Below are 22,992 nucleotides of genomic sequence, written 5' to 3'. Positions count from 1 at the left end.
ATAGGTTGGCGGGTGGAGGGGATGGGACTGGAACACATGACACAACATGCCTTATTGCTACTTCAAAGCATGTCTGTTCAAGGCTGAGAGCGCAATATTTTATATGGGATTTTACCATCTTTATCACAATTTTGGGTTTCTCTTTAACAGCCACTATTGTTTAAGTGATCTTTGCTTTGAGTGGTGGTGAAATGGAGCATAGTTTAGAGGACTAGTTTAGATCTTCAGTTCTAGGAGAGAGATTCACCTGTGACTACGTGGGTGTCTTTTGCAGCAGGCAGGCAACAAAGCAGTATGAACCTACACTTACATTTAAAATGTCAATAGGCTGAACTCATTTCAAACCATGTTTTGGACGTGGTCCATGTTTAAGACACAAGGCGCTAACACCAGAATAACGTCAAAATTGCTTCTTGCCCTTAAAAATCTTCTGTCCGCTCAACTCTCATAAGTTATTTAACTATGCTCAGCAAGAGAGTTCCCGTCACATTCCTGATAGAAGTCCGTGCTCTGATCTCTACCTGAAATACAGCTCGCTTCCAAGCTGCCGCCTTTCCTCCTCCATCCTGCAAGTATGCAGACAGCTCAAGGTACCCTTTGAAAGAAGAGGCCTGAAGTACCACGATAAATGCTCCAGTCCCAGACTTTGTGGGGCTGGCCTTTGCTCCCCGATCCACAGAGGATATCCCAGCTGTTGTGACAAATGTACCACCTTGATTTTTCCCCATCTAATATTTGGCTTTACTCTTAGCCATGATTCACCTGGATCCTGCTGCTGCTGTATGGAGCAGCTAGGGGAGGACCATTAGCCTCCAAAGAGTTCAATAAAACCTCCTCCTTTTTCTGAGTTGAGAAATTGTTCATACCATACTGAGGCAAGAATTGAAGTCTTGCCTCAAAGTGTGCAGGTGGGGAGGACAAGCAGGGCATAGGTTAAGGGTCAGGTAGCAGGTGGCTGCTTGAATTCATGCTTACAGGGTAGCATAGGAACCAAGGCGGCTCCTTCCCTGGTTGAAGCAACACCTATTGATAATCCCATTATGCATTTCTCTATTTCTCTTTCTAATCCAGGCTCAAAGAAGCCTTTCTTTAATATTCAGCTGAAGAGGTACCCAACATGCCTCTCAGCTGCTGAAAACACCGAGGCACAGGCACTGCCCACCGCCTCACCAGAGATTCACCTGCATGCTTACTTAGGTCCACCCACTCACAAGGCTCTTCTTCACTTCTGATCCCTTCCTCATTTTGCCTTCTTTCCCCCCCCAAATCAACTACCTCACCTAAATCCCAACCGCTAGAAATGCGCTAAAATTGAACCACTGTTTTATTTATGTCCTACATGAGCAGAACAGGGGAGCATTTTCCTCCAAAACCCTTCAGACAAATGAACATGGGGCATTGCAGACACAAGCAACTATAGCGCAGGAAAACATATGAAACCAATGCATGCTGTTTTGACATACAGACTACTACCTACGAGAGCACTGTACCCTTTCTGGCATTATGTCAGGACTTGGTAGAGTAGATGGGAGCAATTCCTAGAGCAGTTGTGCTCAAGTACAGGCAGGGAAATGGAGGGAAGAACAGCAAAACAGTGTGAGTACGCAGCAGGAGAGGGCAAAGCAACGCAGGAGGGCTGATGTGCAGGAGGTGGCAGCACCTAATCGTTTTTAAAACGGCTGAAGGCTCAAAAAACACGAGCATTCTCATGACGCAGTCAGGGGCTTTGTTTCTAACTTCTTAACTAGCCAATGTTTTGTTATTTTTAATAAATAACATCTAGTTGCACCTATTTTACATTGTCTCAAAAATAGCAATAGTAAGCACTAAACTGATTTTTTTAGAAAGATGCGATGTCGCTTCCAACCTAAACTAGGCAACAGGTATTAGGTTTCCCTGCCCTGTGTCAGCAATAGGGAAAGAATTACGACATGTGCCTCCTTGCTTCATCGGTGTGGTTAAAAGGACAGACACGGATTGCTATTAAAGCTTATTCACAGACTTTCTTCTTATCTCCAATCCACCATCAGATACTTTAGAGGTGTGTACTAGGAGCAGATTTGCTTGCCATACTGCTGTTCAGTCTGGACAGACTGTAGTCATCGATTCTACTCCAGCCAGAACACTTGCGCAGAAGATACACACAAAAGTGCATATTGTTGCTTTCTAAAAGGTATTTTAAAATTTCACATTTCTCAATGACTTCTTTAATGTCTAAAAATTGCTGTCAAATCAGTTGGTCTGTGCAAGGTTTTAAGCAGCATGACAAGCATACTAAGTATTTTTTAAAACTTTTCTCCATGACAAAGGCCATTCAGAGTAAGTCTTACTGTCTTTACTTTCTCAAGTACTTCTCTTTTAAGCAGAACTTGTGTCTTACAACTTAGTTAAAAATTCTATTTTTCGAGGCAGAGGTGATCTAGTCCCCCCGCCCCTTCCCATTCTGTTACAACTTCACAGGACCCTGGATACACAGGGAACCCGTCTCAGGCACAGGATTTGCTGTCCTCACTCATCTGCCACAAGACAGCCCATGAATTCAGGGATAATAGCATCCGCACAGCAGAAGATGCAGGAGGTATTCACTGAACTTCTGAGCTGCACCTAATAACCACATGGACCCTCCTCCTCCCACACACCTTGCCCTCCAGCAGACATTAACTTTTCTTCTTCATTAAACTACTGTTGTCTTCTACTGCCTATTTACCTTGCACGCTTTTCTGACAGGAATCCCACTGTAAATACATACAGTAAGTGTACAAAAATGGAACCTGAGAAGTGCTGTTAACTGAACTGAGAATTTTCACACTTAGATGTATTCACAGGAGGACACCTTTTTTTCAGTTGTACTACCTATGCAACAAGTATACAGCGTGAGACTTTTTTTTCCCCGTAATGTAGGAAGTAGAAGAATTTCTGCTAGAAATACAAATTTACCAATACAAGTAAGCGATTGAATTGCTCCCCTACGTTCACAACATTAGCCTTCATAAGAAAGGAGCAGCACGCACCACTGCTGTGTAGCGATGCCCCTGCTGTTAACCACTGTAGTGTTGTAAAGGGGCAAGGTAGCACAGGGGCTGCAAGTGACAAAGTGACAAGAAATCCACTTTTGTGTTCAGCTGTAACTTGTGCTCTACCAGAGCGTACTCTACCAGGAGTACGTTGAGAGTCGTGGGTCACCTTTAACAAGTAATTTTCTTCTGCACGCGTCAATATTATCTCCCATGGAAAAATGTGAAACATTTATAAATACCTTTATGGAAAGGCAAAAGCAGACATTCTCGATCAGGCAGGAAGCAAAGGGTTCTTTAAAACTGTTTAATTACATGTTTCGGGTAAGCATAGACAATACAGGAGATTTACCACACTCTTAGGTATTTCCATTCTTTTCTCTAGGCTTGAACTATTCATTAAGGATGTCTTTCAGTCAACATCCTTGCTCAGTCACTTTTGCTGCAAAGAAGGGTGCTGGAATAGGACTATTGCAGGAAACTTCATTCCATCAAGGCATGATTTTCTGTGGGCATTTTCTCTCCTTTAATAACCACCTACTAGTCGTTGAAGATATTCGGAGAGAATCCTGCCTTCCAAGATGCCCTGAAGAACGTACTGAAACCAAACGGTTGGAGTCCTAGAAATGCTGCAGCCCTAGAAATACTTCAATCAATACCAATATGTATGTTGTAGAGCTGAAATTCTCTTTTTCATTGGCACTGTGCCACTGATGCCTGGCTTGTGTCCGGACACTTCTACATCAGTTTTGTTTTCTTCTTCTTTCATTAGCCTTTGGTCTTCTTCCCCCATTTTCTTTCGTTGCTGCGCTGCTTCTCTTTTTTTTTTTTCCCCTTTCTGCTACCTGTTGTTGTCTGCAATTAAAGAAAATGTGAACTGCTAAAGAACACGAGTCCAATTTTCAGCATACTTTAAGTTCCTGTCAGAAATGGGTTATAATTAATAATTTGCCCAAATATTTTGCAATCTAAAAGCCACTCAGTTCTCAAGGATTCAGTGTGTCAGGGAGAACGTAGGACAGTTGTAAGGCCCAGAGCTATTTAGACAAATCTAATGCTTCAAGCAACAATACTAGCTGTCTTTTTCAAAATCAGACCAAAACAATTTGACTTGCCTAGGACATTGGCTTGTGTCCCTCCTTCCCCTCAGCAGAGGCATCAGAAGCTATCCTCTTTGTAATGCAAGTACTACAAACATTTTCTTCATGATCAGATGAGGTGACAACTTCTAATGTTCCTTTTCATGTATTCAGCATCTGTGTTGTATTCTATTGCTCAGTACAGATAGAAACAATAGCCTTTAAGGAAAAAAAAATTAAAGTCTACAGTTGTGTATCCTTTTAGCATTATTTCTTATCACTGCTATAAAACCCCAGACATCATTACCTGCTAGCTCAGAGAATCTGTCGACAGAAATAGTTTTCTAATTTCAACAAATACATGGCTGACTAGAGCAAAGGAAAAAAGTAACCCCCAAATCCACTTGTTTTATTCCCCACTTCAGCTAGAACACATCACTGAGTGGCGCTGGGGCAACAACTGGATCCATACTCCAAGTGGCACGTTACAGCTCTCTCCTCGATTGCATAAGTAGTAACAGAATGATGTTAGGAGGTCGCTCCGGCTTCGCATTCAGTTTATTAGATTAGAAAAATCTGTCAAGCTGCTTGCAGGAGGGCTTAAAAATAAAAATGAAGCTTCATTAGTTTGAAAAGGTGAAATTTAACACAGATTCCGTAAGAATAAAGATGTGCTTATTAAAAGAGAATCAAGAATTCTCATTGACAAGGCCGTAAGGAGTTAACTTTCAACATGCCTAAACTACCCGTGCGCATCCACATAAGTGTGTAAAATGCAGAGAATTAAAAGCTGTCATCATTGGATGCAGCCGTGTCTGGTAGATGCCAACTATGGACAAACTGGGCACACAAAACTTAGAAGTATTTGAGGTACAAAGGCTTCATGTTATCTTTGGACTGGGCAGGACAGGAGAGGGACTGCACTTATTCAGTACCTTCACGGTTTCCCTTCATTGATTATTAATGGCCAGAAGTTTCCCTATGCTCTGTTAAGCTGCTCTGCTGTCTGTCATGGAAGAATGAAATTAGTAATTTGCATCAGGATCTACCTCCCAAGTTAACGGAATTCCCAACGGTGTTTTTGAGGTGATGTCCCACTGTTGTACATTCCACCAGAAGGCCAGGTAGGTGACAGTGCTGTCAGTCTAGCATATGCAGAGTAATAATGTTTGCCACTTTACAGTAGCAGATTTTTGTATGTTCCCTGCACCTCTGAACTGATGCAGAAAGGAAGACGGTATATGCGCACTAGCCTGCATGTAAAGGCAGCGGTATTCCAAAAAGCCACATGAGGCGTTAAGCAGTGCTGCTATTCATTTGCAATTCTGAAGCGAGGACAGTCACAGCAGATCATGTTTCTGCCCCACCCTATAAACTGCACAACACACAACTCCTCTGCACAGAGAGGTGGTTTCCATGCACTCCGCTGGCTGAGTAATTTTATTGGACTCCAGTAGCATCCAAATGAGAGGAGACCTTCACATTACCTCAGACAGAGGAACTGAAGTCACTGAAAAATAAATACAAGCAATAAATACAACCACAAAGTGATTACCTTTTCACTGCTCTTTTACTTGGTCATTATTCCAAACATTGATCTCTATTCCAAACTTCCTATGCGTATTCAACATAAAGCTACGACCTTTCAGGCTCAGAAAAGGTTTCGTTTCTCAATAAAGAGGCACCTATGATGAACTACAGCCACAGGTGACTCATTCTTTCTGGGTTCCAAAGCAAGAATTTGAGCGGAGTTTGGATGGAATGATGCAAGCTGTTTAAACCAGGGAAGTATTCATTCCTGATGTCAGCCTTGCTTTGCATTCCTAACACAATTTATGCCCGGAAAAACCCAACTCATTGGTTAACAGAACACTAATTATAATCACTGTTAGCACACTCTTAGCAGACCTTCTTATTCCAGCGTGTTTTTACTTACTGTAGACCTACTGAATAACTGTAAGAAGAACGACTTCATACTATTCTTTTACTTCAACACGATTATAAATGCACAAAAAACATTTTCACACACGAGACATTTTATACAGTGCTGCTTATTCAGCCAAAGAGCATTTAGCTTGACTGTTCCTGTTGGGAAAAAAAATAAATTCGTTGGCATTTAGACAGTCTAAAGGTGCAGATAGGTATCTACAATTTGCAGAAGCAACCAAGTTCTAACTAACTTCAATTAACTGAAAATCCAGTTTAAAGGAAAATCCATTTTATCGTCCACTATGTTGATCACTGCCTGGAAAATTTGGGTGCATCTCAGCCCAGAATCTGCTGGGGAGTGGGGAAGAAAGAGACTACAGGAACTTTGCAGGCACTAGTAGCCTACTGCTCAGCACTGTCTTCCAGAACGCTTTGGTTTCCAGGAAGCCGTATTGGGCTTATTTCAACTGCTACACATAAATACCAAGCCACCAGAGAAAAGGTCACAGGATATAGTCTTCCCTGTTACTTAACGGAACACAGCCCTCCATTTCTACACAAAAATGATTCCAGTCTAAGACACTTCCAGATATTAACTGAGCACCAATAGGTACCCAGACACAGGCAGCTAAGGGAGATCCTTACTTTTTCTGCACATGGATTTCATTCTCAATAAGCACTGCTGGAGTACAGTCAGCATTAAAACGGCTGAAGGCTCAAAAAAGCATGTATTTTTGTTCTTAAAAACTAGGATCACAGAAACATCTCCTGTGTCTAGTTTAAACGAGTTGAAGATGTTGTTGTGTCAGCTTGAGGGTTTCTAATGTTATTTTTAACTCTTTCAGAGGGAAATGAGCACGCACATGTCGCCCTCCGTGAGCGAGGATGCCGTGCCCAGGCTGAAGCCCGCGCTAACCTCGAAGCTTGCATCCCGGAGTTGAGCACAGAGAGGCGTCACCCTGTGAAGGCTTGGTGTGTTGTAGCAGCTGGTGCTGTGAGGTCTGGCGGCTGGCAGCAGGGGGGAAGCGGCTGCTGGGGGGTTCCCTCATTTGCATAGCCCAGCCCCCTCCGCGTGCATCGGAACGCCTGGGTCCCCCCTGTGGCAGTTTTTGACCGGTCCCTGCCAGTTGGGTCAACGGACCCAGCGCAGGCGGCGGATCCCGCTGGGGCTCCTCTGCCTGGGGTAAATCCCTTGGTATTTGTGATTCAGAAGAGGTGAAAACCGAATCTACGGGTCTCCTTAGACAACCTTCAGGAGCTGTGGGCTGCAGATGGGGGGGCGCCCCCCTTGTCTGCTCCAGTGACTGGTCCCATTGCTGGTCAGAAGTGGAACAGCTTGAACAGGTGAATCTGCCATTTCTCTCCTGGCCGTTGTGGGAGCTGTTTCGGGGGTGAGGGAGTACCTTGAACTCACTGGTTATATTGACGAACTCTCGGTTGCCTAAATATGGGACCGAGGCTGGCTCAGACATGGGTGTCTACATTAGAGACATCCATGCTTAGTCAGATGAATCCCACCCCAATCTCCTGTGCTCCTCATCAGGTCTATGACAGCTCTGCTGTTAGCCTTTACTGAAGCCAAGTACGGTTTCTGTCTCTTTTCTTTTTCTTTTCTTTTTTTTTTTTTTGTTTTGTTTTGTTTTGTTTTGTTTTGTTTTTGTTTTTGTTTTGTTTAACAGAAAGGAAACCCAGTCTTAGACATTCATTTGCGGAAGAAAGTTTGTGTTTGAAGATCACGCTTGGATCTTCAAGTAAGTCTAATTAGATGCCTCTTCCTCTCCTGTTCATCCCTCATAGGCTTGGGCACTGTCCGTTTGTCCTGTTTCTGAGGACCGCTGCCCAAGGCACCTAGCATTGCACATGGACAGCCTGTATCTCCTGTTGCACCGTGAATTTTGTTAGCAGGAGTGAAGAATTTTTAGGGTATAAGCTAACTGAATTGCACTGAAGTGAAAAAAGTGCTGTATAACTTCCAAGAGATAAGAACGGAATATAATTGGAAGACAAATATTTTGAGCAAAAGATGCTGAAAAAGCATCTTTGAAAAATTATGAGCATAGCGCTATGGTTTTTTATTTAGGATTTTTATATGTTTTAGATTTAGAGTTTGAATTTCAACAAATTGAGTTGAATTGGTGTGGATAACATATTCAAAGGGCCACGTATTTCTTTCAAAGAAGAATAAACAAAGTAGCACCTGCAAAGACTGTTTTGGCTTTCAAGTGTTTTTGTATTTTTGAACCCAAATCTGCAAGTTCCTGTTAAATTAAAGTGTTCTAGAAAAATGTCACAGATTGTATGATCCACCCTTTCTAAAAATTATTGTTGATGTTGCTTGGTTGGGCTGAGGCCCCTCAAGATATATATCTCCTTTTGTTCAGAAGACTCTCGGGCTGCAGCAGGCACCCAGACATCACAGAGATAATAGAGGATCCCGAAAAGAAGTCAGCAAGTTACAAAGGAGGAATGGGCAAGTAAAAGGCGAAAGCCTGAATCCCATCTGTCCTAAGCAATGATCTGCTCAGCTCTGGGCTGGTGGCACAGGCCACCTACAATTCAGGGTCTCGGGCACAAATCTTGCGCACTTAGGTGCTTATGTCCTTCCTCACAAAGGAAAAGAACATTAAAAGGAGATGCCTGTTACTTAGTTCAGTAAAGGGAAAAGAAACTTCTCCTTAGGTCTGTTTGCCTCTTTTGGAGGCTGGACTTGAGCACAAAGGAGACGAGTGCCCTAGCAGCAGGCCGCTGAGCAGGCTGAGGGGATGCAGGGAGTCTGCTCCCAGGGAAGCTCTTCCACTTTGTATAATCTAGTTACTCTTGTACTGGGGGTTTGAAGCCAAGTACCCAGCAGGCACACCATAACTCTTCTCTCTCTCTCTCTCTCTCTCTCTGGCCCATTAATTGTCCTGATACCACTCCAGATCTCCTGAAAGTGGGACGCCAACTGTTAAAGGGAGATTCTCGCCTCAGGACGCCTGCAACCTCAAGCTCAGCCTCGCGCGTGGTCCGTGAGAAAGCCACGGCTCCAACTGCAAATCTGAGTAAGTAGGGGATGCAGATATGGGACTTTTGCAGGGAGCGCCTCAGCTGCTGGGCTGTTGGACAAGGTGAGACCTGTGCCAGCCAATTCACCTTTTAGTGCCAAATGCCTTTTGATAGAGATGCAGGTCTCCTGGGGACTGTGGGGACATGCTCCTCCTCCATCTGGAAAAGATGGCTGAGCTCCTGGTGTAAGAAGGGCACTGAGGTTTAGAGGTCAGAGTTGAGGCAGGTATGGAAGATGGCAAGAGCTGTGATCTTTAGTAAAAAAAAAAAAAGTCTTTTTTATATTTAAGAAGCTTTTTTTCTCTCTTCTGCTCATTCGTTATGGAATATGAGTCAAATAAGAGAAACCGATGCTACACACACTGCACGCTCTTAAGTATCTGTTTTAAAATATGTGTGAGGTCAAGCTGGAGCAGGCTTTGCAATTTGTGTATCTACTGCAGCAAATGTTCTGCTCTTTCTGGCTTTTTTCCGTGGTTTTCAGCCCGCTTCACCTGTACGGAAGGAAATACTGTGCCTATGGAAAGGCCATTATAAATCTTCTCTTAGGAGATTTTTTTTTTTCTTGGTGCTCTGCTTGTAATTTACAATCTGTATTATTTATGCCAATGTTGAAAATAGTTTTCTGATGCCCTGGTTAAAATATTCTGAACATCCTCCAGCTACATTCTACTATGAGCACTTCCACCAAACATCCGTTTTTATTTAAAGTAATTTTTCATGACATAACATGCATCATAGCCAGAATCCTGTGTTGCTGTTCAATGGTTTTCTTTACAGTTTTCCAGCTGTATTCCTCCTCCCCATGATAGAGTGTTGCCAGACTGATTAGAATACACAAATTGTATTCCCTTAATCTTCCTTCATAAACAGTGCCCTGTAATCCTGTCATCATTGTTGTTGACCAAATCAAAACATTAAAGAAAGCCTTTCTCTCAGGCTGAACAAAGACAATCTTCAATCTAAAATATTTAGAATGCTTAGAGATATTTTAAGGCTTTAATTAATGTACTTAATTTAATTCAATAAATTTTAAATTTATTTTTAAATTTTAAAATTTATATTTTAAATTTATTTAATTAAATCAATTTATTTAATTTTATTTTTTAAATGTAATTTTTTTAAAATTAAAAAACGGAAAGGATTTAGTTTTAATTAGGAATTAGTTAAATTAAAGCAATAAAAATATCAAAAGACTTGTACCCCTTTTTTAAAAGAAGAAAGGAATTTGACAGTTTTCAAAATTAAAGCATCATTTCAGACAGAAAGTAGAAAATTCTGTTTTTCCATTATCTGGCCATGTTTGAATTAAAATCAGAAATAGTTTCAGTGCTCTCTGAACTTTGTTTTTTGGTGACCAAATCACTCAGAAAATTTTTTTTGTGTGCTTTAGAGTGACATCTTTTAATCCTTTTTGATCAGTATTGAGTGGATATGTCTCTATATTCCTTCTGTTTATACATCTGTATTTGTATGCAGGCATAGAAAGCTAAGGGAACGTCTTTATCTTAGCCATGCAAATCTGACTGATTTGGTTTCACTGTGGTATATGGACATTGGGGAAGTTGGTGGTTAATGGGCTCAACAGTGGAAACTCAGCCATAAACAACTAAGCAGGACCTTGCAGATAGCGGTGGCATTTTGAACATTTGCTTGCTTTTACGTACCTAGCTATATAAATCCTGGGGAAGCTGTGTTTTAGATGCCTTCAATCTCTTTTGGTCCTCACCTGTCGTTATGATTCCGAGATTAGGAAGAGCCTGGAAGAAGGGGGAAATGCATGCCCAGTCCCTGTTCCAATAAATAAACCACAATTATGAAAAGAAAATAAAACCCAGCATCTGATAGAGCAACTAGACAGAGGTTGCCCAACTTTGCCCAAAACTCTAGATTGTAGAACTTACTTTTCTCAGGTGTGTTGGGTGCAGGGGTTAGGCAGGGTCTCCTGATGGAGGCAGGGGAGCTGTGGGAAATTCAGGCCTGTTTGGATTCCACTATGTATGTAGCAACGGGTGACAAAGACGTGCAGGCACCCTAAACTGGGTGAATCTGTGGAGGAGCTGGAGAAGGCCCTGATAAGCTGAGAGGACAGGAACCCCATCTCCTCCCCTGGTTCTTACAGCTGGACGCAGTGCGTGTCCCAGGTGGTGTGATGGGGAGATGATGTGCAGCCTCCTCCCAGTTCAAAGCTAAATCTGGCCCTGCAAATCCCAGGTGGATCCTTTCTCCAGTAAAGCAGAGAGCAGAAGAGAGCTTTGCTTGGGCTGCTTTTGTGTGGACCCTGATGTCTTTTGTGTAGTGTGAAACACCCACCCTGGTCTTTGGAGAGGAGCCAGGCACCGAGCTCTTTTAAAGCTGACCTGCTTCTAGGCATGCCCAGAAACAAGAGTTTCACATAGCTGAGACACTCTGCTGATTGAGAGTGGGATTTCTCAAGTGAGGTGGCAGATAGGGAGAGCGCTACTTCCAAAATTCCCCCCGTGGAGCTGGGGCCCTGGCATCCTTTCATAAATCCTGCTCCAGCCGCTGCAAGGTGGACATCGCTTCCCCAAGGAGCTTGAAATATATTACTTTTAATGTGTTGTAACAAAACAGTAGATGTACCTTATAATACCGTATCTTAGGTGTACTGTTATGTAAGCTGTGTTTAAAGGAAATGAAAATTCTGCAGAGTTTGTTTTGTATTTTATTTGGATTACAAGCCTTGTCTTGCTTCCATGTTGAGGCATTTCATTACAGGTCGTCTGTTCCTCCCTTCTGAAATTCTCTAAGTAATAGGAAGTTGTTGGCTTTCGAAGTCTGGGCACCTGGCACGCTGTGAGTCTTTGCTCAAGTTGGCAGAATACGGTGTGACCGCAAACCCTCAAGGATTAATAGGCTGAAAAAGCACAGGCTTCATGTCTGTCCTTAGTGTTCCTTAATGCTAAGAGTGCTACTGGGGGGAAAAACAAGCAAATGACAGCAGTCGTAACTTGACATTCATTGCTTTGAGACCCACCTTGTCTTTCTTTATAACTATAGAAATATAGTTTAGGCAACCTATCAATATACTGGGTAGGGTTTTACTGTTCGTTTCAGTAGATGGCACTTGATCTCTATTAGTTTTTTGTAATAATTTCAAGGTGTGCGGTTTTCTCTTCCCTGTTGAAAACATGTAAAACTGATTTAAAAATTTTTATGCACATTATAATGAAAACCATGTGCCTTATATTAAGGGTGATTGTGCAAAAGCTTTCAGCTGAATCAGGTTTAGTATGTGATTTCATGCGTTTGCATATATGCTGTGGACACATACCTGCAGCATTTGCTGCTGTGAATGCATGCCTGCGGGGTTTGTTGCTGTGCACCAGCCAGCCTCTCTCCTCCTTGTGCATTGGAACCAGATTTAGGAGAAGTGTTGAAGAGGCCTCTGAAAACCCTTTGTTAAACTTCTGCCGCCAACATAACGGGACGGCTGGGATGTTGACCTAGTCTATGACGGAGTTCACTCCCTTTCTGTGTCCTGTTAAGTCATCCCTGCCAAAGATGATGTTTTCTAGCTTCTAAAAGTACTTCTGACCAGCCTATTCATTTCTATTCAAGCACACCAGGTAGTACTGCCAGGCATATGAGAAAACTCCTGAGGTGACACCACATGCTTCCTTATTAAAGACTTGTCCGTAGGTGGATTTACACATCACAGAGGTTTTTCCAAAACTGTCATACACAAGTTGAGTATCATGTTATACATCTATTGGTATTTCTTGAACCTCCAGTCTCAATGTTTCTAATGAGGTTGGAGTAGCAAAGTAGCATCCTTCCATCTCTGACCGAAAGAGCCTTTTGGTTTGAACAGAAAGATAAGTTGTCCAGACTGTTCTCTTCTCCGTGAACATGTGTTCCCCCAACAAAGGTCATTTCGGGATGAGAAGGGAAAATTGCTGGGAGCTGTTCTAAAGTGGTGTTAGAAGAGCTCAAACTGCATATAGAATCACAAAAAATAATTAGGTCAGGCGAATTTCCGTACGAAGAATCTCTGTAAGGTATATAAAGCAGGAAAAAAAACCCCACCTTGTAATGCTCTTTGTCTGTTCCAACATCTGCTCGTGGCTGCTCTGCAAATCCATGAATTAAAAACAATGAAGAAAAATGCTGGCTCAGGATACAGTGATATGCAGAGTCTACATGATGGCTCTCAGCCAATCTCAGTAATTAGTTTGTAGTGACTGTTTTTAGAGATGAGCTTGACTGACTGCGGTTTCACAGCATGCACAAGCCACATTCCATATTTATTTTGAGATCTGCAGTGCTTATACTTTGCATGAATGCAGTTCAGATCACTACCAAAGCTATAGTATTTAGATGAGATTGGAAAACTGCTTAATGAGATAAATTTTGATTATTTGATAACAAACTTTCTTCCAAAGTAAGAAAAGCAGGTGACCTAGATGAGCAAAAATCAAGATACATAATTAGTTTAGATCACACAACCAGCAGTATGAACTGAGGGGTTCAAGTAAAATCAAGTTTAGTTCTAAATGCAGGGAAGCAGGATCTGCGTTGAAGTTCTTCCCCAAAGTCTTCTGCCTGGTATTGAGCTGGAAGTCTCCTCACCCAGCAGGTTTGAACAGTTGATGGTCACCCACACTGAAAGTTTTGCTCCACGTCTTCTCTGACTGCATGTCTGCCAGCTGCCAATTTATCAGCTGTTACTGCGCTGTGCAATCAGCTGCAACATGATTAACAGATCTGTCTGATGAGAGAGCACAGGCAAGCAGTCAGGTAGATGTCCACCCAAGAGTGATAAGTGATAGCTTCTTTGGCCAGCGCAGTGGGATAGGGGAGGGGATGCTGATGCCAGGCATTGCTGTGCTCAGGTTCTCACTGTCATTCTGGGAGCACAACTTGCAAGTCTGAGCTTGATGACTAAACTGCATATAAAATAAGAGGGGGTGGTTAGGTACTACAATCCAAGATTCACAGCAGAGAGCATGCCAGGCAGGAACGCACCTCTCCCAGTCCACAGGAGAGGCCAGAGAGGCGTGCCCGTCTCCCAGATTTGGCCACCTACTTGTACCCTGCTTGCGCCCATGCACGTGCCTCACATTCACTCTGAACCTCTGTACCAGAGCCAGACCACCTCTGTGAGTGCCAGCAACCAGCACGTTTCATTGCTTTGAACTATGGCCAGCACTGGTGCTACCACCCACCCTGTTTTGTGTGGCAGTTGAGCAAGTAGAGCTCGGGGAAAAGATCTGAGTTCAGTGCCCTCCTTAGACCAAAGGAGTTCAAATCCACACCTCTCACAAGAGTTCTCAACCACTGCAACCTACAGAGCATCATCAGCTTCCTCCAATGGCTTTAGACCTCGTGGTAGTAGAGGGTATCTGTCGGACATGGGCAGCGGCAGAGCACGTGGGAGCAGCTTCTCTGTCACACAAAGAATAGAGCAGTCTACGTGGAGGAGAGTCCTGATCCTTGCTCCCAGGATTATATCTGCATTTACGCAGTTACTGTTGGATGTGAAATTTATAGCAAAGTGCAAGGCAAGAGTCTCATGTATAGTAATAGTAAATCGCATAGTAAGTCAAAGGCCAGGGGCTGGAACAAAAACACGCTGTCAGCTGAGCTTGACACTGTGAATTGAGTACATTCCCTGCTGGCAGCCTTTGCCCTCAACATGGGTCATTTTTTAAAGGGTGTTATCTGAAGAAAAGCCGGAAATGCTGAAGCAAGACTTCATCACTTCTGAGCAGCTTCTTTTTCTTACATTTGTTCGTGCATGTGAGCAGTCTGGTTTTCTTTCCTAGATTGCTTGTGGTGTACAAAAACAATCTTGCAGGAACAACCCCGTATTAAATAGAAAAGAAGTAGCATTAATGTTTCCTGGAAATATTACTGCTTACGCTGTGAAAGATTGAAACTGGAGATGTAGCTGTGAGTTAAAAGTTTTAAGATAAATTAAACTTAGTCTTTTAAAAATACAGATTCTTTCAATAAAGGGCATTACAACTGAATTATCTCTACTTTTCCAGCTGTTTCTAATGGCTTTGCTGGAAGTTCTTATGCAGTCAGGCCCCCTCTCTTCCCTTGGGGTCTCTAAATAAAGCTATCTACAGGGACAGCATGCTACTTATTCCTCTAACAGCTGCACTGGAGTGGTGAACTTATATTATTTTGTGTTTTCGTCTCTTTGCTGTGTAACAGGATGCTTTTGAAGGCACGGAAGCTCAGCAAATTGAAATGCTTTACACTCTGAGGACAAGCTGTCTCTGTCAGCGCTGTTTCATTTACAGCGCTGATTCACTGGGTGACTATATGCAAACCTAGCATCAAGAATGATTTTTATATCTATATATACACACACATAGATATATATTAAGAGGTCATGTTTATGGAGTCAGAAGATAGGTAGTTCTGTGGTTTCTATATTTTGGCAGCTATGAAAGAGTGGTGAAGTTGCATATAAGAAAGACTTACACAAAAAGACTAAATTAGCTTAAAAGATTTACTAAACTCAGATGCATCCTGAGTTTTAGGAATCCAGTTCTGCTCAGCTGTCAGTGTTCCTGTCACAGGTATTACTGACACTTCTTCCTTTTTTCTATGTTGTAACCTTACCATTTAGATAGCACATGGACAATCAAATGCACGCAGGAAAGTTTGAGCTTTATTCTTATAGAAGGAAAAATATTACATGCTCAAGTGCAAGCAAAATTTGACTTTTGAGGCCAGAAGACCATGCCACAAGGTATCCAACCATCTCTAATGGCTATAAATAGCAGACTGGGATGCTATACTCCAGGCATGCATGTATGGTTATTGTGTGGACCTGTGTAAGAAATGTATATACTGGCTCCATATACATACGTACGTATGTGATGCGGTTGCATACTGTCCTGGCAGACCAAGTATACCTAAGCTGTTCTACCTTGCCCAGCCAATTGCAGTGCTGTGGTAGGACGGTGTTAGCTCCCTAAGCAGTGGTCCTCCAACCCATGGGGCAGATGTGCACACACGTCTGACGTACCGTCACTGCCTTTTCTGCCTCTGCCTGGGTTGTGCCAGCTGGCACTGCCTGCACTCCTCGTCATGGGCAGCACAGCATGCAGTCGTGGGGTTGCAGGCTCCCCTCTCCCCTCCATGTCAGCTAGAGCTAGGTGACTGTAGTGGTGCTGTCAGGGCAGCAAGGAGGCTAAAAGGCAGTGCAGAAAGCATGATGCTGTTTGCAGCACTCTCTTAGCTCAGTGCCGTTGCCCACTGAGCAATAAAGTGCAGGGACAGCACTTGATACTGCACTATTTCACTCCAGTGTCTTGCAGGCAAGAAGCAATCCTGGAAAACGTTGCAGTACTTTGTTGGCCGTCACTGTGTTGTTCTTCCCGTTGCACAGAGCGGTGCACAGCTCTGCTCCTAGGGAGTGGGTGTGCTGCTGCTTGTAGCCTGCTGCAAGGTGGGCTGGGGCCAGAGTGACGGGCCTCTCAGTGTTGGATGCCACTACGCGTGGCATGAGCGTTTCCGTCAGAGCATAGTGCCAAGTTGTCTTGCCTGCCAGCACTGTGACACTGAGTGGCTGCAGCATGGAAATATATGTATGAATGAATTTCAACTGAGATACCGCTTAAGCTGATGATTCAATATGTGGTATCCTTTGTGGGAAATGGTGGGTAAAGACAATCCTCTTAGTCAGGGGAGTCTCAGATCAGGGCAAAACAAGTGTTATAGCCAGTTCAGACAAAAGAAATGGTTTTTGAGAAATGGCAGCCTCTTTCATGGTTAATGCTGCTTAGGTGTGAGCTTTCGCAATCACATTGTCACAGTGACAAACCTAGTCAACTGGGGTACAAGCCGTGCACATCACCATCAGTTCTGCAAAGGATTTAAGAAAGACTGCGCAGCTGAAGGTTTATCCACCCCAGTGGGGGATGATGGTATCTGCAGATGCATCATGGAAAATATAGCAAAAATGGGGTTCATGGTAAGTCTGCAGCTGCTGGCTGGGGGTGTCTGTGCGTGAGATGGCGCCCAGAAATTCTCAGGTGAGAGATGCTCGCCCCGACCAGCTGTTTAAAGGATGTTGGAAAGTTATTTCCATTCCCTCAGATTAAAGTCATCGTACAATATTGTGGCTTTGCAGTGTAAGGCCCAGATATGGTTTTGGACATCTGCCATTTGAGTGACAGACTGAAAAAGATCCTAACTTTAGGGTGGGTATTTTTCCAGGTGATAAGACTTTCTTAGTAGCTCTACCTACTACTGTTTGTAGCAAAATGAAAGCGGTTTTCCCTGTACATGCCAGGGCTTGGGAAATAAAAGCTGTGATCCATAGAAAGTCAGAAATCAGGTAGATGGCTTAACACCCCAGAAGCACTTGAGAGCCACGCGTGATTATTGGATTGATTTAAGGCTATTAGAACTGCTTTACTGTCCTTCTGTGTGCCACGAGAACCTGCATATGTGTGTACATACGCAGACACATATACCCTATTAGCCTATACACATTTATATGTACATATGCATGTATGTGTACATCGTCTCAGAAACCAAAATGGAAGCGGCTTTTCCCCCAGCGCGTAGTGTTTCCATATGGTTTAAAGCAAGCGAAATCTACAGTTACAGTTGTGTGCTGCTGCAGGAGCCGTGTGAGCAGCCTGATTCTTGTATTGACGGCTGTAAGAAAGCAATCAGGTTGTCACAACAAATGTTCCTAGCCGTGTCCTAAAAGGGCTTCTTTAGTGTGAGGGGTTTGTGTCCAAATGGTTTTTCTCTGCTCTTGTTTAAGTGCCACTTCTGAAGAAATGTTGCAAATCCAGAACAAATCACGTGCTTGACATCAGGGATGTTGGAAAATTCACGCAACTGCTAAAATTCACACAGGATGGGCAAAGGGATGATGCCTGTTGTTCATTGTGATTTTTAAAACAGCCTTTGACTTATGATTTCCACTGTGTTTTTACTCGTCCCTTTTCTTTTCCAGGGGTTAAAACCAATTTTAGCTCTTCAAGCAACACAGGCTGTACCTCAGTGCCTGAAGCCCGTGTGTCGGCTGCTGGAAGCAAAAGGTCTTTTTCTCACAAGTAAGCAAAGCAATTTTTCCTGAAGAGTGAGAGAGTTGCTAGTGCAGAGAGAGACTACTATGTAAGGCCTTGCAGCTAATACATAAAATACCACTAGTGTGAGTTTTGAAACAATTTGGCTAACACTATGCTCTTGGGCAGCACTTACACTGATGAGAACTGTAATATGAGAAAGGGGAAAAAAAAGCTATATTTTTTGAGACCAAAACATGTCAGTAGGCCAGATCAGCCGACAGGTATTTTTTTGTTGTTTGTTCATAACAAGTATGGGAGATACCCTCAGGTAAGACAGAAAAGACTTCAGCTGGAGTGGAGGAGGAGACAACTGGGTATATGTTGCTTAACAGCAGTACCTCTAAGAAGTTAACCTTAACCTTTTGGTCTTATCACTGTTTTCTCTTTGTAATAAACTGTCAGCTTGGCATGTCCCTTTCCAGGTCATGACCTTATTTTTTGTAGGAAGAAGTAGACAATATTGCCTTTGATGCTTTTGTATTCAACACCCTTGCCCAACCTTTCTGTGACTAAAACTATACGCAAATAAAAAAAAAAATATATAGATCAGTTATCTATCTAAACAAATCTTTCAAGAAAGATTTCTGTAAGATTTCTCCCTATCATTTGTGAAGTGCAAATCCAGAGAGCTTGTGAATGCAAGGGTGAGGACATTTGGGTGGAGCAGCGCACATTGTGCTCCACCCACAAAATCCCTGCTGGTTACATTTGTTGGAGTAGGTGCAAAGAGTTCAGATTGACAGGACGGGTTTCCTGCCCTTTGTGGAAGTGCTGGCAGGTAGGCCAGGCCGGGACTGGCAGTGGGATACCTCTATGCTTAAGTCACACAGATGTCTCTGAGGTCGGAGTGTGCCCCAGTGCACAGAGATCGGCAGAATGATGCTTAATGAGCAGTTTCCTATCTGTGTCATGAGACTGTTAGAAAAATAAACATTACCTAAGCACTCTCTAGATTAAATCTAACCAGTAAAGGTACTGGACAGGGGTGTGTGTGTGTGTGTGTGTGTGTGAAAAATACTAAGTATAATATGAAGCCCTAAAATCACCTTACTTGCAGTAAGATTCTGTATCATTGCATGTATTTCTGTGCATTTAAATGTAACTTTAAATTAGAGCATCCTGACCCACTTAATTAGACAGAAGGCCTCTGTAATAATGCTCCTTCAATTGCATTGCTGCGTTACGCACAGTCTATGTGAATTCTGCCTCACCCAAGAGTTGATGCTGTACTGTACGAAGTGGAAGGAGAGGTCTCCTTTGCGATATGTTCTCTTTTAACTGTTTGACTCAACTTCCTCTGAAAAATCTCAGTGTTGTCACAAACCACAGTCCAGCACTTCATTGTAAAATAATTATAAAATCACCCAAACCACAGCAGTGTGATGAAGGTTTGCAGCAGCCACCTTCCTTATAAACTGTTCCATTTTCAGAGGAGGGACGAAACCAAGTTAGGGAATCTTGAGGAGAGTTCTTGCTTCATAGTGCTGTGGTATTTAAATTTTTATGTTCAAGCCTCTTTGGTTGGCTGGATTTGCCTTCTTCTTTTCTGAAACCAGCCCGTTCATTACAGTTTAGAAGAACCAATTCCATGAGAGGATGTAGGTAGCAGTGTAGCAGTGCAGGAAGACAAACCAAGTGAGCAAGCGAGGAACCCACCTTGGGAAGCTGTGCTCAGAGCACCTCAGTCCTTTGGCAGTTGCCAGCAGCACAGATACCAGTTGCTTTCAAGCCCACAGTCGACAGTCAGGTTATTTAATAAAGAGTGGGAAAAGAAAGGTAGATACGTATGAGGGAAACTGGAAGGAAGGAAGGAAGGAAGGAAGGAAGGAAGGAAGGAAGGAAGGAAGGAAGAAAAAAATCTGTGGTTTTCTTTGTCTATTTTAATACTATTTCAGCCTGCTCACAGTAGGGTTTGAACTATATCTAAGCAAATGAATGGTCAGGCATTGGAACAGGCTGCCCAGGGAGGTGGTAGAGTCGCCATTCCTGGAGGTACTTAAAAGATGTGTAGATGTGGCACCTCAGGGCATGGTTTAGGAGACTTGGTGATGTTGGGTTGACAGTTGGACTTGATGATCCTAGGGGTCTTTTCCAACCTTAATGATTCTATGGTTCTCTTCTATGATTCTATGAATAGTTGACAGTGGCAGCTGAAGCACCCTCTATGCCAAAGAGAGAAAGGAACAGTGGCTCAAACAAATCTGTTTTCATCACACACTGTGATCCCTCAGGCTGCTTGCCAAGGAGCATGAAAGCAGTCTTAGAGCAAACCTCCACGAGCAGGCATCTCTCTGCAGGTCTGGCCAGGGAAGGCTGAAGCGTGGTTCTTTTGGCACTAGCCCAGGCTGCAGTCCTCTCATTACTTAATGGAGTCAGAGGTTCAGGGAATGTGGATGATCTGGTGGAGTCAGTGGGAACCGTGCTAGCCACAGAGAAACGTGAAAATGGCCACCGTTTCCCTAGATCACATAATTCAGACTGAGAGCCCCACAGTCAGTGAAAGAGTGTGCAGTGGCTGATGACTTCAGGACTTTCTTCCCGGCCACTCACAGTTATCTACCTGTTTTAGTGTGTAGACAACTTTGTGCGTGAAATAAGACACATAATGAGTTGTGTGATAAAGATAATCCAGTATGCTTTAACCATGTTGGTTCTCCTCCAGTTGTGGCCTTCATGGTCAGAATAATGGATCCTTATCCAACAAGTCCAGACCCAGCCCACCTGCTTCCCGTGAAAAGGTCCCTTTGTCAACACTGAGCAAAAACCAGCTGAGTCCTGCGAACACCCGTCAGAATTATGGGGCTTCTTTAGCCAGCAGAAGCAACTCAGGCTCAAACAAAGGAAGTGACAGCAGCCAAGTGACGAGGCAAGTCTTTATTTCAGCATCCTGGTGTTCAGCACACTGACTTACCTTCTCTGCACGCAAATGCGGCATCAGCTGGTTGTCTGGCTTGCCAAAGGGGTCGTGTTGCTCCTCAGCATGGGTGTGACTCTTCATATTGGTGGCTCGACAATCAACAGTGTGCTCTATCCCATGTAAAAGTTTGACTGTTTCAGTACTGTAAAATTCAAGGTTACTTTTAGTCAAAGCGCTTTGTAGCTGGTTTTCACTCCAAGGCAGGCTCCTTTCCGTGGTTTTATGCTGTCAGTTCTCATGTGGCTTTCCTGGTTCTTTCACAGAAAGGTCCTTTCAACTTTGGAGAGAGTTGGGTGGGGTTGTATAGAAAATATTGTATGCTCGGGTGAAAATTCACCCTGCCCGGCCTTAGGTACCTCTGCGTGCAGTTTCCTCTACAGGGAAGAAAACTAATACCTGCGGGAGCGTGCAACACGTATTGCAGAGAAGAAATTGTTGTTTCTCTCCCTCCCTTTCTCTCTCTTTCCTCCCACCCCAGGCAACTCAACAGCCAAGCATGTCAGATACACACCTAAAGCTAGACAGGATTAATGTAGGTTTCAGGGTGCTCAGCTTCTTAACTCACATGTGGAGCTGAACTCAGTCTGTACGCTTCCTTACCTGGCTGTGTCTGCAGCTGGGTGCCCTTGCCAATGGCCCAGCTGCCTGCTCTTGGGCACCGTTTTGGGTGAGGAGATGGCTAGGTGTTTTAAAGTTAAATGTCTCATTTGAGGTAATGGCACTGAAAACAAGTATGATAAATAGTAAATTTTGTACTATAGCCACAAATCAGCCATTTTCTCAAGTACTTTGGTTTGCCAGAGGGAGTCACTTGTGTGGACACTGAGGAGCCCAAAATGAGTCAAGCGCCATATCAGTCTATGGGATGTGTTCCTTTTTGCCAGGACTGAAGAACTGTAGGAGTGATGTTATGTGATGGTGTGATGGTTTTTTTCTTTTCAGGCGATCAGGGAAATCTATTTCTTGTGGTCACAATTGCAGCACTAAGCCAGAAAATCCGGAGCGGTATTTGACTCCTCTGCAGCAGAAAGAAGTTACAATACGGCATTTGAAAAAAAAGCTGAAGGAATCCGAGTGCAAAGTTACAGAAAGGTATATTTCACTTCAGAAATAAGACTGGACAAGATTTATTCAGGAGCATTAAGGGATGGGAGTCCTGATCATTTGTACTCTTTTCTTGACCATGTAAAGTTTTCATTAAGAGATTTGAAATATGATCGGGCTGATTAGGTTGTTTTCAGGTATTTAAGGTTTCATTGTGTGCTCAGTGAATATGTACCGTGCACTTTTGTTACAAATATGGCTGTCTCTTTTTCCCTTTTTTTGAACTTTCCCGATAGAAGACTTTCAAAGGATAGTTCTTCACCAGCCTACTTTAGCACTGAGACCTTTTATACATAAAAAAAGTTCCACCTCACTCAGAAAATACGACCAAAAATGTCCCCCTTTTCCCCTAATGAAAGAAAAGCTCTGACACAAGCTAGTGTGCCCGCTTGTGGTTTTGTTGCTTAGATATGGACTTTTTTGCAATAGCACTTTGTATGGATGCTAAGCGAAGAAGCAACAATGTACATTACACAGCAACAGATGTTCTCTCTTTTACTAAAGCTGTGCTCTGAGAACTGGCTTTCCAGCACACACAACCCAAGCGGGCACAACGGGTTGTTTGAATGGAGCCCCAAGGTAGAGTCCCAGGGACCCCTTGGTCCTGCTTTGGGTGGCCCAACATCTGTACCTGTGAGGGCTGGATCTCACGCAGGGGGCCCTTCTCCCCACTTGCTTGCAAGTGAAGGCAGAAGCCTCTGGATCCATGCTGGGCTGGGGGGGTGCAAAGCAAGCCGGGTGCAAAGCAAGCCAGGTGCCTGCAGCCCTGAGCCATCCTGCTGTCTGAGGCCACTGTTGGCTCTGGCTATACGTGACGAGCTGCTGGCAGGCAC

General features: G+C 43.4%; 1 protein-coding gene across 1 annotated transcript in view; it reads left to right on the top strand.

The window, feature by feature from the left end:
- LOC142055650 (uncharacterized) overlaps positions 1-22,992 on the top strand; it is an 86,454-nt gene that overhangs the window by 47,455 nt on the left and 16,007 nt on the right. Inside the window, 3 exon segments of the mRNA XM_075089766.1 lie at positions 18,024-18,123; positions 20,801-21,004; positions 21,998-22,147. Of these exon segments, the coding sequence (XP_074945867.1) occupies positions 18,024-18,123; positions 20,801-21,004; positions 21,998-22,147 (454 nt within the window).

Source organism: Phalacrocorax aristotelis, chromosome 3 (genome assembly GCF_949628215.1).
Source record: "Phalacrocorax aristotelis chromosome 3, bGulAri2.1, whole genome shotgun sequence".
In the NCBI taxonomy this organism is placed as follows: Eukaryota; Metazoa; Chordata; class Aves; order Suliformes; family Phalacrocoracidae; genus Phalacrocorax; species Phalacrocorax aristotelis.
This window is presented reverse-complemented; position numbering and strand designations above follow the sequence as displayed.